A 17,563-nucleotide genomic window follows, 5' to 3' on the forward strand; every position below is an offset into this window, starting at 1 on the left:
ATTGTCTTTTCGCTTTGTTTATATGCTTCCTTTATTATGCAAAAGCTTTTAAGTTTAATTAGGTCCCATGGTTTATTTTTTTTTCCATAACTGTAGGTGGTGGGTCATAGAGGATCTTGCTGAGATTTATGTCATAGAGTGTTCTGCCTATGTTTTCCTCTAAGAGTTTTATTGTTTCTGGTCTTACATTTAGGTCTTTAATCCATTATGAGTTTATCTTTGTGTATGGTTTTAGGGAGTGTTCTAATTTCATTCTTTTACATGCAGCTGTCCAGTTCTTCTGGCCTGCAGAGTTTCTGCTGAAAGATCAGCTGTCAACAGTATGGGATTTCCCCTGTATGTTACTTGTTGCTTTTCCCTTGTTGCTTTTAATGTTCTTTCTTCATGTTTAATCTTTGTTAGTTTGATTAGTATGTGTTTTGGTGTGTTTCTCCTTGCATTTATCGTGTATGGGTATCTTTACAAAAATTGCTAAAGAAAATTAGTCTACTTCTTGATCCAGAGAAATAACCAGTATTACTGCATATTATTCCTTCCATTGACAACTCAATCCATGGTCACTTGTTTAGGTGCAGAAATCAGTTAAAAATTTAAGGCAATCCTCAGGGTTTTCCTTTTAATCTCAAAGAAAATGAGATTTAGACAAATGAATACAGTCAGTTGAGGGTTAAGCTAGGATCCCAATTTCCAATTCCTTGGCTGCACATCTGAAGCAAATTTCCCCTCTGCATGAAATATACATCTATCTACATTAAATTGAAACCAACAAGGGAACTGACAAGTAAAATATTTAGTACATAATGCAAGGAATATACAAAAATGTTGAAAGTTGAACAAAAGACTAGAGAGAAAAGCTACTGAACTTGGAAAATGAAAATTCTTTATCAACAGCTTTACTGTTAAATTAAGCAATCTTTTTTTGTTAGAACACTAAAATTTAAGAAGCAAATCATGTTCAAAGGAAAGGCTGTTCAACCATGGGCTGCTACATAAATTTCAGACATTCTCTGATCATAATGAATGAATTGGTTAATAAATGGCCAAGTTAGTTAAACATGCAAATCAAAACAATGAAGTTCGTTGTTGCTACTGCTGTTTTTTTACCTGGTTGCCAAAGAGGTTGAATCCATTAATTGCTTCGAGAGCTGCTTTTGCTAAGCCAACAGAGCTAGAAGAGAAAAAGAAATAGTTCATAACTCTGATGTATTTGTCTATAAAAGAATACCTGTTATCTGATGAATATTCACAAGCAAGTATTTTTATTAACACTTATAACAACTTCCCAAGAATAATGTCTAATAGACTTCAGTCTGACATTTCACGACGTTAATTTTTCTTCCTTATAGTTAGTGGTCTCCAGGGAAAAATATTTCTAAGTTCACCATGATCTAGACAAATGGTCATACTGTTGATGGGAGTAGTCTTAATTCCAGTATCACTTATATTCACTAACTCAAGGGTAAAAAATGATTAAGTTTAGAAGAAAGTGTAGTATGATGATATTTGCATGGTAATACCAGGCTGGGCATCATCATTCAGATCAATGAATAGAGCTTTTGCCATGTCAATTCTGAGCCCCAGAAAAGATTTTGCATATCATACACTAGCCACCGAGTATAGTTTAATATACCCATTTGAATGCTCTTTGATTAAGGTCCAATGAAATGGCATTATTTTATGCTCATAGATCAAAGGATCATCATACCTTTGATTTTTTGCTATATTCTTCTCTTTGTAATAAAATGCATACTTCTTTGGCCTCTCAGATATCTCATTTAACAGTGTTGAAAAATGGGAAGACCCAAATTTCATTAAAAATATGAAACTGTCAGCTTATAAATATCAACCTTTAAATATTTTAGATCTAATATCTAGTTTACTTATTGCAATTTTTTGTCTTTTTCTCAAAGCAACTGTATATTCCATTAATCATTTAAAATTAATGATCTGTCATCATTTCTCTAAAGCAGTGATTATTAAAGTGTGGTTCCCAGAGCAGCAGCATTATCTGGAAGCTTGCCAATTCTCACTGCTTTCTGGGAATGGGGTGTTAACAAGCCCTCCAGGTACTTGAATGCACTTTAAATCTGAGAACCACTATCCTAAGCTATTCATGTTATCACGATTTACATTTTCTATGGGCTGTTTACATGAAATGTTCTCAAGTAAGCATTAATTTTACTATAGAATAGTAACTTGTTGGGAAACGTTTTAAAATACATGAATGGGAAGGAATATAGCCAATGTTTTATAACGTTAAATGAAACAGAACCTTTAAAAATTGTGAATTGCTGTGTTGCATACCTAACAATTACATAATATTGTACACCAGCTATAATTCAATTTTTAAAAAGGATAATTAATGTATGGAGATAGTGATCAGGTAGAAGGTACAGTGACGAAAACAAAAAAATTATACTTCAATGTCCTACCTAATTGACACACCTAAGAAAATTTTGACACTAACTCTCAGGGGCCTATTTAAGTATTAAAATACCTTGGAATTGATAAAGCAATGCAGTTTATAGCAATAAAGTGAAATCCAGAAACTGAAAGATGAGCTAAGAGAAAGAACAGATTTTTTTTGTTTTTATTACATAAGTTAAAAGTACAAAGGTAAGCGACTCAGACTACAGGATTTTATCCACAGGTGATATAATCACAGATATAGAAAATCCTTCAGTTCAGTTCAGTCACTGAGTTGTGTCTGACTCTTGGTGACCCCATGGACTGTAGCACACCAGGCTTCCCTGTCCATCACCATCTCATGGAGCTTACACAAACTCATGTCCATTGAGTCTGTGATGCCATTCAACGATTTCATCCTCTGTCATCCCCTTCTCCTCCCACCTTCAATTTTTCCCAGCATCAGGGTCTTTTCAAACGAGTCAGTTCTTCGCATCAGATGGCCAAAGTATTGCAGTTTCAACTTTAACATCAGTCCTTCCAATGAATATTCAGGACTGATTTCCTTTAGAATGGACTGGTTGCATCTCCTGGCAGTCCAAGGGACTCTCAAGAATCTTCTCCAACACCATAGTACAGAAGCATCAATTCTCCGGTGCTCAGCTTTCTTTATAGTCCAACTCACACATCCATACATGACTACGGAAAAACCATAGCTTTGACTAGACAAACTTTTGTTGGCAAAGTAAAGACTTTGCTTTGTAATATGCTGTCTAGTTTGGTCATAACTTTTCTTCAAAGGAGCAAGCATCTTTTAATTTCATGGCTGCAGTCAAAATCTGCAGTGATTTGGGAGCCCCCCAAAATAAAGTCTCTCACTGTTTCCATTGTTTCCCCATCTATTTGCCATGAAGTGATGGGACTAGATGTCATGATCTTAGTTTTTTGAATGTTGAGTTTTAAGCCAACTTTTTCACTTTTCTTCTTCACTTTCTGCCATAAGGGTGGTGTCATCTGCATATCTGAGGTTACTGAGATTTCTCCCAGCAATCTTGATTCCAGCTTGTGCTTCTTCCAGCCCAGCATTTCTCATGATCTACTCTGCATATAAGTTAAATAAGCAGGGTGACAATATACAGCTTCGACATACTCCTTTCCCTATTTAGAACCAGTCTGTTGTTCCATATCCAGTTCTAACTGTTGCTTCTTGATGTGCATACAGGTTTCTCAGCAGGCAGGTCAGGTGGTCTGGTATTCCCTCTCTTGAAGAATTTTCCACAGTCCTTAAGAATCAACAAAAATATACTATGTGGATGATACCACTCTAATCACAGAAAGCAAAGAGGAACTAAAGAAACTCTTGATGAGGGTGAAGGAGGAGAGTGAAAAAGCCAGCTTAAAACTCAGTATTAAAAAAACTAAGTTCATGGCCTCCAGTCTCATCACTTCATGGCAAATAGAAGGGAGAAAGGTAGAAGAAGTGACAGATTTCCTCTTTTGGGCTCTAAAATCACTGTGTATGGTGACCGCAGCCATGAAATTAGAAGATAATTACTTTTTGGCAAGAAAGCTATGACAAAACTAGACAGTGTGTTAGAAGCAAAAAGGTCCATACAGTCAAGGCTATGGTCTTTCTAGTAGTCATGTACTGATATGAGAGCTGGACCAGAAAGAAGGTTGATGCCAAACAACTGAACCGTGGTGCTGGAGAAGACTCTTGAAAGTCCCCTGGACAGCAAGGAGATCAAACCACTTGGTCTTATATGAAATCAACAATGAATACTCATTAGAAGGACTGATACTGAAGCTCTAGTACTTTGGTCATCTGACGTGAACGGTCAGTTCATTGGAAAGACCCTGATGCTGGGAAAGGTTGAAGGCAGAAGGAGAAAACAGTAACAGAGGATGAGATAGTAGGATGGCATCACCGATTCAATCGACATGAAATTAGGCAAACTCCAGGAGATGGTGAGGGACAGGAAGTCTGGCATGTTGCGGTCCCTGGGGTCACAAAGACTCAGACATGACTTGGAGACTAAGCAACAACAAAGTCCCAGGAGACAAATTCACTATCAAAATTAATTTTATTTCTATATACTAGCCATAGACACTTGGAAATTTAATGTTAAAAATAAGTATCACTATAACATGAAGTAACTTGAAATATTTTAGCATAAATTTAACAAAATGTGTACAATACCTGAACACTGAAAAACACTTCTGAAAAATTAAAAAGAAATAAATAAAGAGATGTCCAACTTTCATTAATTGGAAAATTGAAGATCATTAAAGTATCAGTTATCTTCAAAATGATCTACTGATTCAATGCAATCACAATCAAGTATCAACAGGCATTTTTTGGCAAAAACTGACTAGCTAATTCTAAAATAAATGTGAAAATGTCCTGGGACAGTAGAAAGGTTTTCTTTAAAGGAAAGCAAATCTGAAGGAATACTTCAGAGGTAGAAGAGCTCCACGATAATGCTGGTAAAAGAAGACATTTCAAAAGATAAGAAGAATCTGTGTAGGGCAGAATAGTTTTTCTTGGATTCAAATAAAGCAAGTTAGTCCTTAAAAAAACATGATGGACAACTTGATTTCACAACTTAGCATAAAGCAACAATTACCAGTGCAATATAGTACAGATCAGGGCAGACATGTAAATCAATAAGACAGTCTAGAAACAGACCCATATACATGATCAAACAGCCAGGTAAGTCAATGCAGAAAGAATAGCCTTTAATGGCGCTGGAATAGTGAAGTATCTATATGGGGAAAAAATCTCAATCTTTGCTTCATACTACACAAAAGTAATTTGAAATAGATCATAGAGTTAAATATAAAAGCTAAAACTATATATCTTTTAGAACAAAACCTAGGAAAAAACTCTTCACAATCATGAAGTGGAAAAATTTCTAAGACATAATGAATAACTAATGATACAAATTTTGATAAATTAGACTTCATCAGAATGAATATCCAATCTTCAAAACATGCTATTAATAAATGGCATGCCATTTATTACATGCCATAATAAACATGCCATTAATAAAATTAAAAGGCAAGTTGAACTCTGTAAAAAAAAATTTAAAAAAAAGAACCCGTATCTCACAAAAGAATCTAGAATATATAAAAAACCGTTACAATTCAGTAAGAATACAAACAATCCCCTTTAAAAATGAGAAAAAGATTTTAACAGACACTTCAAAATGCAGATATATGAAAGTAAATGGTACATGAAAAGATGTTTAATTAAACTAGTCAACAGAAAAATACAAATTAAAATTACCACATACTCATAAGGATAATTTAAAAAATACTAACAATACCAAGCATAGACAAAGATGTGGAGCAACTGAAGTTTCTGCCATTTGATGGCAGGTATGAATGGTAGGAATGAAATGGTAGGGATGAAAAAAGGTAAATCCCTTTCAAAAAACAGTTTGGCAGTTTCTTAAAATGTTAAAACACTTATTATACAACTCAGGAATTCTGCTCTTATCTATTTTCCAAGAGAAATAAAAATATATATTAACAAAAGAGCTGTATTGAAATGTTCACAACAGCTTTATTTTAACAGCCCAAACTGTCAACAACCAAATGCTCATCAACAGAAAATGGATAAACCAAACTGCGGTTTATCTGTATAATGGGATACTATGTGACAATAAAAAGGAACAAAGAACTGAAAAAATTAAAATACATGAAAGGGAAGGTGGAGTAGACATAATTTTCCCTATTCCTTTAAGTACAATTAAAAACCCTGGACATAAAATAAGAGACTTGCCTGTAGCTCAGACAATAAAGAATCTGCCTGCAATGCAGGAGATGCAAGTTCGATCCCTGGGTCGGGAAGATTCTCTAGAGAAGGGAATGGCAACCCACTCCAGTATTCTTGCCTGGAGAATCCCATGGACAAAGGAGTCTGGTGGGCTACAATCCATGGGGTTGCAAACAGTCACATACGACTGAACAACTACTACTACTACTACTAGATATAACATAAACAAACATAAAAAGGCTCACAAAGATAGAAGGCAGCCTGCCTAGGAACCTCAGGATCCAGGAACAGCAGTATACGGAGTCTCCTGAGTTTCCCTTTTGCTTTTTTTTTTTTTTTTTTGCCGCCTCATATATATACTGGACTTCCCTGGTGGCTCAGATGGTAAAGCGTCTGCCTACAATGCGGAAGACCTGGGTTCAGTCCCTGGGTCGGGAAGATCTCCTGGAGAAGGAAGTGGCAACCCACTCCAGTATTCTTGCCTGGAAAATCCCACGGATGAAGGAACCTGGTGGGCTACACAGTTCATGGGGTCACAAAGAGTCCGACATGACTGAGCGACACTCATTCACTCACTCACTCACTCATATATATACACCAGACTTAGAGCTGAATAAACCAACAACTAGGAAATATAGGTAAATACATACAAAAAAAATACCCAACAAAAGCCAATGGACCAGGAAAAGAGCAATCTAGCAAAATGGAAACTTTTAGAACATAACCAGTCAAAAAAACCATGACTCTATCCCCACCCACTCTTGTATACACTGAGTGGGAAATTTAGATGTCTGTGTCCCTGAGACTATAATGAGGAACTGTACCCAACATCCAACCACCTCAGTCATGGTGGTGTCAGAAAAACCCAAGGAAGAAATCAAGACTTGCATTCCTGATGGACGGTAAAAAGTCTCCATTCTCCCACCTCAGTGTCAGCAGACATCATATGGAGAGCCTAGACTTTCATTCCTACACACCAGTAAATAGGTAAATCGCCCCTTCCTCTGGGGATGGCACCAGAGGAAGTTCAGTGGGCAATTAAAACTCACATGAATGCCCAACTATAAAGAGGCCACACACTCTTCCTTGTCATGTAAGTGGAGGTCGCCTGGAAATTAGTACTCAGGTAATAATACTACTACCTCCCAGACAGGGAAGTATTAATTGAAGCCTACTGGGGAGCTAGACATGACAACCAGATCCAGCAGTAATGTATAATCTCTATCTTGGGTGTCAATAACACACAAAAACTGGCAGTAATGTGGTGATGTTATTACCCTCTTCCCTTGCCAGAGTGATGTCAAAAAAATACAACTAAAATAGAAAATAAAACCCACAGTCTTATAATTGCTTAAATGTTCATCAGTTCAGTTAAGTCACTCAGTCGTGTCCGATTCTTTGTGACCCCATGAATCACAGCACGCCAGGCCTCCCTGTCCATCACCAACTCCCGGAGTTTACCCAAACTCATGCCCACTAAGTCAGTGAAGCCATCCAACCATCTCATCCTCTGTTGTCCCCTTCTCCTCCTGCCCTCAGTCTTTCCCGGCATCAGGGTCTTTTCCAATGAGACAGTTCTTCGTATCAGGTGGCCAAAGCTTCAGCTGCAACATCAGTCCTTCCAGTGAACATCCATGACTGATTTCCTTTAGGATGAACTGGTTGGATCTCCCTGCAGTCCAAGGGACTCTCAAGAGTCTTCTCCAACACCACAGTTCAAAAGCATCAATTCTTCAGCGCTCAGCTCTCTTCATGGTCCAACTCTCACATCCACACATGACTACTGGAAAAACCATAGCCTTGACTAGATGGACCTTTGTTGACAAAGTAATGTCTCTGCCTTTTAATATGCTGTCTCAGTTGGTCATAACTTTCCTTCCAAGGAGTAAGAGTCTTTTAATTTCATGGCTGCACTCACCATCAGCTGTGATTTTGGAGCCCAAAAACATAAAGTCAGCCACTGTTTCCACTGTTTCCCCATCTATTTGCCATGAAGTGATGGGACTAATTAAAAAAAAAAATCACTCATCATATCTAGAACCAGAACTACTCAAAATTAATAAAAACTACCTATCCATATCAATACATCCTTATACTGAGACAAGAGAGATGTGAAAATTAACAAAGACTTTAAAGCAGCTGTGATGAAAAGGCTTCAGTGAGCAATTATGAGTATGAGTGAAACAAATGAAAAGAAAAAGGCTCAGCTATGAAATAGGAAATCTCAGCAAAGTCTTTAGAACTGAGAAATACCATAATCAAAACAAGAAGCTCAGTGAACAGGATGAAGGAGACAGAAGAAAGAATAGCTAACCTGAAAGATAAAACAATCGAAATTATCTAGTCTGAACAAAAGAGAGAAAATAGACTTAACAAAACAAATGAAGATAATCTCAGAGAGCTGCGGGACTTCAACAAAGGTTTAACATTCATGTCACTGGACTTCCTGAATGAAAGAAAAAAAAAAGGGGGGGGATGGAGCTTTAGGAAAAAAAAAAAAAAGCATCTGAAACAATGGCAGAAAAATTCCCAGTTAGCAAAAAACAAAAAGCTAAGTGAAACTCAAAAATATAATAATAATAAAAATACCCTTTCAGGACACATCATAACTTCTAAAAACTAAAGAAAAAGAAAAATCTTGACAATATCCAAAGAAAACATGTCTACAGGGAAAAAGCAATTAAATAACAGTGAACTGCTTGTAAAAAAAAAAACACACAAAGCTAAAAGAATGTGACATAAGAGTTTTTAAGCATTCAAAGAAAGAACTGTCAACCCAGAATCTTATACCAGTAAATATATTCTATATATTTATTTATTTAAGCAAGGCATTCCCAGATGAAGGAAAAGTAAGAGGTCTGTCATAAGCAGATTTACCCTAAAAATAAAGTAAGTTCTCAAAACAGATGAGATGATGGAAGTAAGTTCTCAAAACAGAAAGGAAATGCTAGATAGTTAGAAAATGGTAAACAACACTACTGGCAAATACAATAGGCTTTTCTCCTGTTGAATTTTATAAATTATGTTTGATAGTTACAGCAAAAGTTATAATACTATGGTTGTAAATGTATATGGAGGAAATATTTAATATAATTAGATTATAAATGGGGGAGGACAACAAAACACATATGAAGGTAAAGTTTCTATAATCCCTCTACCTGATAAAATGATGACATTAATACACTGAGTACATAAGTGTATATAATAATACCTAGAGCAGCCACTGAAAAGCCATAAAAAAAGATCATTCAAAACCACTATAGATAAGCAAAATGGAATTCAAAAAAATGTTTCAGAACCAACAGGAAGGAAAAAGAAAACTGAGAAATGAAAAAAAAAAGAGAATAAATACAAAAATAAAATGGCAAATGTAAACTGAAACATATCAATAATTACATTAAATGTAAAAATCTAAATATGGCAATTAAAGACTGGCAGAGTTGATCTAAAAACATAACCCAACTGTATGCAAGAAACTCTTTTTGAATATAATAATATATACAGGTTGAAAGTAAAAGGATTTAAAAAAGAAGTATCATGTAACCATCAATCTCTAATGAAAGCATATTTTGAAGTCCCAACCCAAAGAGATAGCATTTGGAGATGGGGCCTTTGGAAGGTAATTAGGCTTAGATTAGTTCATGAACTAGGTCATGAATGTGGAGCCCCTATGAATGATGGAATTAGTATGCCTGAGTCATACACACAGCATGTGGGATCTTAGTTCTCTGACCGAGGATAGAACCATGCCCCCTGCAGTGAAAGCATGGAGTCTTAATCCCTGGACCCCCAGGGAAGCCCCAGGATAAGTATCTCTTTCAGAAGAGAGACCACAGAGCTTGCTTTGTCTCCCTCTCTGGCATGAAAGGACATGGCATGAAGGTGACGTTCTGTAAATCAGAAAAAGTGCTCACCAGAGAACAGAGATGTCTGGCAACCTGATCTTGGACACTTTAGACTCCAGAATATATGAATACCCATGGTTTAAGCTACCCAGTCTATGGTACTTTGTTTTAGCAGGACAAATCAATGACAACAATTCTATATAACAGGAGTATACTTTTTTTTTTTCAAGTGCTCACATCAACATCAAGAGATCCTATCTTGGCCATAAACAAAATCCCAAGCCTATAAAAGAACTGAAATCCTACTGTACTCCTTAATCACAATGGCATCAAACTAGAATCAATAATAGAACAACAACAGGTACATCTGCCAACACTTGTAAAGAAAACAATATATACCTGTCTACATAATCCACATGAATGAAAGAATCATCTCAAGTGAAATAAAAAATACAGTGAATAGGATGAAAATGAAAATATAACATCAAAATTTGTATAGTATAACTAAAGTAGTACTAAGGGAAATTTACAGAACTAAATGTATATATTAGCAAAGAGAAAAGCCTCAAATCAATTATCTAATCCCAATGTAATTGAAGCTAGAAAAAGAGCAAAATAAACCTGAAGCAAACAGAAGGAAATAACACAGATAACAGAAAACAATGACAATTGATACACCCACCCCATCCCCCACCCCCACACAAAATCAGTGAAACAAACAACTGATCTTTAAAGGGCTAAAGAAAATTGACAGAAGCCTGACAAAGATATAAGACACAAATGACCAATATTAGGCATAAAACAGGAGATAACACTACAGCCATTGTAGGTATCAAAAGGATAATGAGCAAATACTCCGAACAATTCAACATACATAGATTAACAGGAATGAATCAATTCCTGGAAAAGCACAAACTAACACTACTCACTCAATATGAAATAATCTGAATAGCCCCATTACTGTTAAGAAGTTGAATTCATAATTTTCAAATGGTAAAAAAAAAAAAAAACCCTCTCCATACTATATGATTTCACTGAAGAAATCTACCAAACATTTAAAGAAAAATTGACACCAATTTTACACAATCTCTTCCAGAAAATAGATGGGAAAAAAAAACACTTCAGACATCATTTAATTGAAGCTACCATTACCCTGATACCAAAACAAAACGAAGACAATGCAAAAAAGAAATCTATAGGCCAATATCTTTCATGACTACAGATGTTAAAATCTTTTTAAAAATTAGAAAATAGAATTTAGCAATATGTGAAATGAATTATCCCCATGACTGACCAGGTAAGGTTTAGTCTAGGGACAAAAGGACAGTTTGATAATCAGATATTAATCAACATAATCTACCATATTAATAGCCTAAAGAAGGAAATTCACAGAATCATATTGGTGGTATCAGCAGAGGAATAGACATATAGAACCCAGAAATAGTCCAATATAAATATATCCACTTTATTTTTAGCAAGAGCCCAAATGCATTTCAATGGAGGAAAGACAGTCCTTTCAGCAAATGCAAATGACGCTGGAGCAAATGGACATTCATTGAAAAAAAAAAAAACAAAAAACAAAACCTTCAACATCATACCTTATACAAAATTAACTCAAAATAGGTCATGAACTTAAATATAAGACACAACACTGTATAAATTTTATAAAACAAACCACCAGAGAAATACATCAAAATCAAGGTTACGCAGGGTTGTCAGAATTTACACCAAAAGCGGAATCCTTCAAAGAAAAAATTTATAAACTGAGTTTCATTAAAATCAAAAGCTTGCTCTAACCAAAACAACAACAGCAAAAAACCATTCTCAACTAGGAGAATATATTTGCAAAACACAGAATTAAAGGACTAGTATCAAGAATTATTTATGTACAAAGAATTCTCAAAAATCAACAATTTTAAAAAAACCATCCTATTAGAAAATGAGCAAAAGACATGAAGAGACATTTCACCGAAGATGCAGATGATATATAGTCACATGAAAAGATCCAACACCATTATCCATTAGGAAATGCAAATTAAAACTACAATAAGCTACCAAACATCATGGAATGTGAAGTCAAGTGGGCCTTAGAAAGCATCACGATGAACAAAGCTCCTGGAGGTGATGGAATTCCAGTTGAGCTATTTCAAATCCTGAACGATGATGCTGTGAAAGTGCTGCACTCAATATGCTAGCAAATTTGGAAAACTCAGCAGTGGCCACAGGCCTGGAAAAGGTCAGTTTTCATTCCAATCCCAAAGAAAGGCAATGCCAAAGAATGCTCAAACTACCGCACAGTTGCACTCATCTCACATGCTAGTAAAGTAATGCTCAAAATTCTCCAAGCCAGGCTTCAGCAATACGTGAACCGTGAACTCCCTGATGTTCAAGTTGGTTTTAGAAAAGGCAGAGGAACCAGAGATCAAATTGCCAACATCCGCTGGATCATCAAAAAAGCAAGAGAGTTCCAGGAAAACATCTATTTCTGGTTTATTGACTATGCCAAAGCCTTTGACTGTGTGGATCACAAGAAACTGTGGAAAATTCTGAAAGAGATGGGAATACCAGACCACCTGACCTGCCTCCTGAGAAACCTGTATACAGGTCCGGAAGCAAAGGTTAGAACTGGACATGGAAGAACAGACTGGTTCCAAAGAGGAAAAGGAGTACATCAAGGCTGTATATTGTCACCCTGCTTATTTAACTTATATGCAGAGTACATCACGAGAAATGCTGGGCTGGAAGAAGCACAAGCTGGAATCAAGATTGCCAGGAGAAATATCAATAACCTCAGATATGCAGATGACACCACCCTTATGGCAGAAAGTGAAGAGGAGCTAAAAAGCCTCTTGATAAAAGTGAAACAGGAGAGTGAAAAAGTTGGCTTCAAGCTCAACATTCAGAAAACGAAGATCATGGTATCTGGTCCCATCACTTCATGGCAAATAGATGGGGAAACAGTGGAAACAGTGGTAGACTTTATTTTGGGGGGCTCCAAAATCACTGCAGATGGTGACTGCAGCCATGAAATTAAAAGATGCTTACTGCTTGGAAGGAAAGTTATGGCCAACCGAGACAGCATATTGAAAAGCAGAGACATTACTTTGCCAACAAAGGTCTGTCTCGTCAAGGCTATGGTTTTTCCAGTGGTCATGCATGGATGTGAGAGTTGGACTGTGAAGAAAGCTGAGCGCTGAAGAACTGATGCGTTTGAACTGTGGTGTTGGAGAAGACTCTTGAGAGTCCCTTGGACTGCAAGGAGATCCAACCAGTCCATTCTAAAGGAGATCAGTCCTGGGTGTTCTTTGGAAGGACTGATGCTAAAGCTGAAACTCTAGTACTTTGGCCGCCGCATGTGAAGAGTTGAAAAAAACTCTGATGCTGGGAGGGATTGGGGGCAGGAGGAGAAAGGGACAACAAATGATGAGATGGCTGGATGGCATCACCGACTCAATGGATGAGTTTGAGTGAATTCTGGGAGTTGGTGATGGACAGGGAGGCCTGGCGTGCTGCAATTCATGAGGTTCCAAAGAGTCGGACATGACTGAGTGACTGAACTGAAGCTACCACTACAAACAAATCAGAGTAAATAAAGTAAAAACTAGTGATAACACCAAATGCTGGCAAAGATTCAGAGAAATGACATCATACACTGCTAGCAGGAATGTAAAGCAATACGGGACTCTCAAAAATATTCTTGCAGTTTCTTAACTGAACTACTGGACATTCATCCCCCATAATTATTTACAACTGTTTTCTTCTAAGAGTTTTATAATTTTAGTTCTTACTTTTAGGTCATTGATCCTTTTCCAGTTAATTTTTGTATTATATACTGCACAAAGTAGGGACCCAAATTCATTCTTTTGTATCTAGTTGTCCCAGCACCATTTGGTAAAAAGACTATATCCTTATCTATCAATTATCCTTGCAACTTTGTCAAATCAACTGACCATACATTTATGGGTTTCTTTCTAGATCAGCAATTCTACTGCACTAATATCTGTATCTCTTGTTATACTTGTACCACACTATTTAATTATTGCAGCAGATTACTGTAAGCTCATTGTAGTAAGCTCATTACTGTAGTAAATTTTGAAGTTGCAAAGTGTGAATCCTCCAACTTTGTTCTTTATCAAGGGTTGTTTTGGCTATTCTGAGTCCCTTGCATTTCCATGCACATTTTAGGATTAGTTTGCCAATTTCTAAAAAAAAAAAAAGACAGATTTTTGAGATGGAATACACTGAACACCCCTAGAGTAGGAAATGCAACCCACTTCAATATTCTTGCCTGGAAAATTCCACGGACAGAGGAGCCTGGTGGTATAGTGCTATAGTCTGTGGGATGGCAAAGAGTCAGATGTGACTGAGCACACACTGAACACAGGATATCTTTCCATTCTTGCATGTCTTCTTTAAGTTTTTTCAACAATATTTTATTGTTTTTGATGTACAAGTCTTGCATTTCTTTTGTAATCCCCTCTACTTTAAAAGTGAGGAAACTTTTAAGTTCTGAAAGATTGAATGTAAGTGACTTTCAAATGCATCCTTACTTTCTCTTTGGTGAAAACTCTTTTCCTTACTACAATATATGCAGACCATGTTACCCTGGTTCTCAAGAACAACTAAGCCAGTAATCTGGTATTGCTTCCCAGGTGACCCTAGTGATGAAGAACTCACCTGCCAATGGAGGAGATGTAAGAGATGTGGGTTTGATCCCTGGGTCTGGAATATCCCTGGGAGGAGAGCATGGCAACCCACTCCAGCATTTTTTGCCTAAAGAAACCCATGGACAGAGAAGCCTGGAGGGCTACAGCCCAAAGGGTCACAAAGAGTCAGACAAGACTGGAGCAACTTAGCATGCACACACTACTGACTCAAATCTGCAGTCCAGCATTTCACTTTCAGTGAAGAAGTACCTCACACTTCCACGGGTTAAACAAATTTCAAAACAATCCACGTGGTACTCGCCAGTATTCTTTAGAGAAGGGGCATGGTCTCTTTTCATAGCCAAAGTCACTTTAGAGAAATGACGAGGCCTACAACCTGGAGGAACAAAGTCCAAATGAAGAGTATGTGCTAGTTTAAAATATGTCTGCCAAATCTCTGCCTTTTATCAAAAGGTGGAGTCTAATTCCCCTCACTTACCTTACTGAATCTAACAGATGGGATGTAGTGAAAGTTATGCTGCATGATTTCCGAGGCTAGGTCATAAAAAGATATAGCTTCCACCTGGCCTGTGGGTTTTGGGACACTGAACCTTGGAACCTAGCTACCACAATGTGCAGAATCTATATGGAAAAACTTCATATAAGTCTTCCTGCTGAAGTCCCAGTCAACACTCTGATACCCAAGTGAGGAAGTCTTCAAAGTTGATTCTAGCCCCAGCCACAACTGATGGTAAACATGAGACCCTAAGTATGAACCACTCTAGTTAGCCTAGTCAATCCTCTTAACCATGAGAGTTAACAATAGTAAAAGATTGCTGTTTTGCTGTTTTATGCTTCTAAGTTTGGGATGCTTTACTTGAAACAGTAGGTAGCAAGAAAAGAACCTAAGGCAGGTTTCTAACTGCACATGCACCCAGCACAATCATACCTAGCCTTGAATAGTCCAAATGGAAACCAAACAGCACCTGCGTAAGAATTCTAAATTCTTAGAACCTAAGGGTTAGAAGAGCCATAGGAATCATATACTCTGACAATGCATGCAAAAACATTCACTGCCAATTGATTTTATTACTTAAGGATGTGTTCTCAATGCCCAGGGAGTTCTCTGTTAGACCCCAGTGCACAAAGTTCTAAGTTTAAAAATGGTGCAGAAAGACAGCTAAGGGATGAATTGGCAAACTGTCCTCTAAATAAAGCACTACAAAAGAAAGAAACATTGTATCTGGATTATAGTAAAGGTCGAGTTCTTACCATTTCAATTTTCTTTACCAATGCAATTGGTTGAATAATTGGACTTAACTGAAACTCACAAATATGTTAATTTATTATTGACTGGTTATTTAAATCTTTGGCAACAGCAAGATATTTACGTGACTATTACCAACAGAGCATTCATCAATTTGGTTCTTTAAAGGTGTTACCTTACATTTACTTACAGGAACCAAAATAAAGTGTTTACCTGGGAGACAGTTTTTAATAAAGTGATTTATTGCATAAATGAAAGCTTCTCTAGAAAAGATAATGGGTTTGGACTAGGTGATTTAAAACCCAGCATGGAATCCAAAAAATTAACTGGCAAGCATGGAAATTAAATTCACAATCTCATATTCATTAACATTATGCTTTAACTCCCTGAGGTGCCCAATCATACTTCCTAAAAAAAAAGACCTTACAGTACTACGGTTTTAATGGATGTTCATGAATTGTTCAGTACAGGAAAAATACATAAAATAAAGCAGAATGGATGGATAACTGCCTGTATTATAGCTCAATGACTAGAACATCAGAAATGACTTAAGAAGAATAAGTAGTTACTTTAAATAACAAGTACTATATGAAATAAAACGGTCACTAAAAGTATCTTAAACTGAGCAAAGTGGTGCTATGATGGTTACTTATTTTAGTGATAGCCTTCTTGATTGGAAAAGCCTGGAGAATAGAACATAAAATTATATTCCCCCCAACAAAACCCCAATAATCTTTCCTTATGGATATATATCTGTTATGGGCTTCCCTGATAGCTCAGTTGGTAAAGAATCCACTTGCAATGCAGGAGACTCCAGTTCGATTTCTGGGTTGGGAAAGATTCTCTGGAGAAAGGATAGGCTACCCACCACGGTATTCCTGGGCTTCCCTTGTGGCTCAGCTGGTAAAGAATCAGCCTGCAAAGTGGGAAACCTGGGTTTGAACCCTGGGTTGGGAAGATCCCCTGGAGAAAGGAATGGCTATCTACTCTAGTATTCTGACCTGGAGAATTCTATGGACTGTATAGTCCATGGGTTGCTAGGAGTCAGACATGACTGAGCAACTCTCACTTTCACGTATGCATAATAATCTTTCCATTTGGGCACTGTTGTTGTGGTTCAGCTGCTAAATCGTGGTTTAGCTGCTAAGTCATGTCTGACTTTGCAACCTCATGGACTACAGTATGCCAGGTTTTCCCTGTTCTTCAGTATTTCCCAGAGTTTGCTCAAATCATGTCCATTGAGTCGGTGATGCCATCCAACCATCTCATCCTCTGTCATCCCCTTCTCCTCCTGCCCTCAATCCTTCCCAGCATCAGGGTCTTTACCAACAAGCTGGCTATTCACATCAGGTGGCCAAAGAACCGGAGCTTCAGCTTCAGCATCAGTCCTTCCAGTGAATGTTCACGGTTGATTATATATCTACATTACTAAGTTGTTACAACTTTCCTTTTTGCTTTCCAATAGCCAAAAAATTTAAAGTTAGGTTTGAGATTCCATTCATATTTTATAGAGGACTCATCTCTTCTCCACCTGTAATGCAGGAGACCCCCGTTTGATTCCTGGGTCAGGGAGACCCCCTGGAGAAGGGATAAGCTACCCACGCTAGTGTACATGGGC

At 37.1% G+C, this 17,563-nt stretch overlaps 1 protein-coding gene across 5 annotated transcripts in view; it reads right to left on the bottom strand.

Moving 5' to 3' along the window:
* The window catches only part of PHKB (phosphorylase kinase regulatory subunit beta), a 231,683-nt gene that overhangs the window by 130,608 nt on the left and 83,512 nt on the right, over positions 1-17,563 (bottom strand). For all 5 annotated transcript variants that reach the window (XM_018061966.1, XM_018061969.1, XM_018061967.1 and 2 more), the window contains one exon: positions 1,105-1,168. In XM_018061966.1, coding sequence (XP_017917455.1) covers positions 1,105-1,168 — 64 coding nt within the window. The remainder of the gene's footprint in view (positions 1-1,104; positions 1,169-17,563) is intronic.

The sequence above is a fragment of the Capra hircus genome, chromosome 18 (assembly GCF_001704415.2).
Source record: "Capra hircus breed San Clemente chromosome 18, ASM170441v1, whole genome shotgun sequence".
NCBI classification, from domain to species: Eukaryota; Metazoa; Chordata; class Mammalia; order Artiodactyla; family Bovidae; genus Capra; species Capra hircus.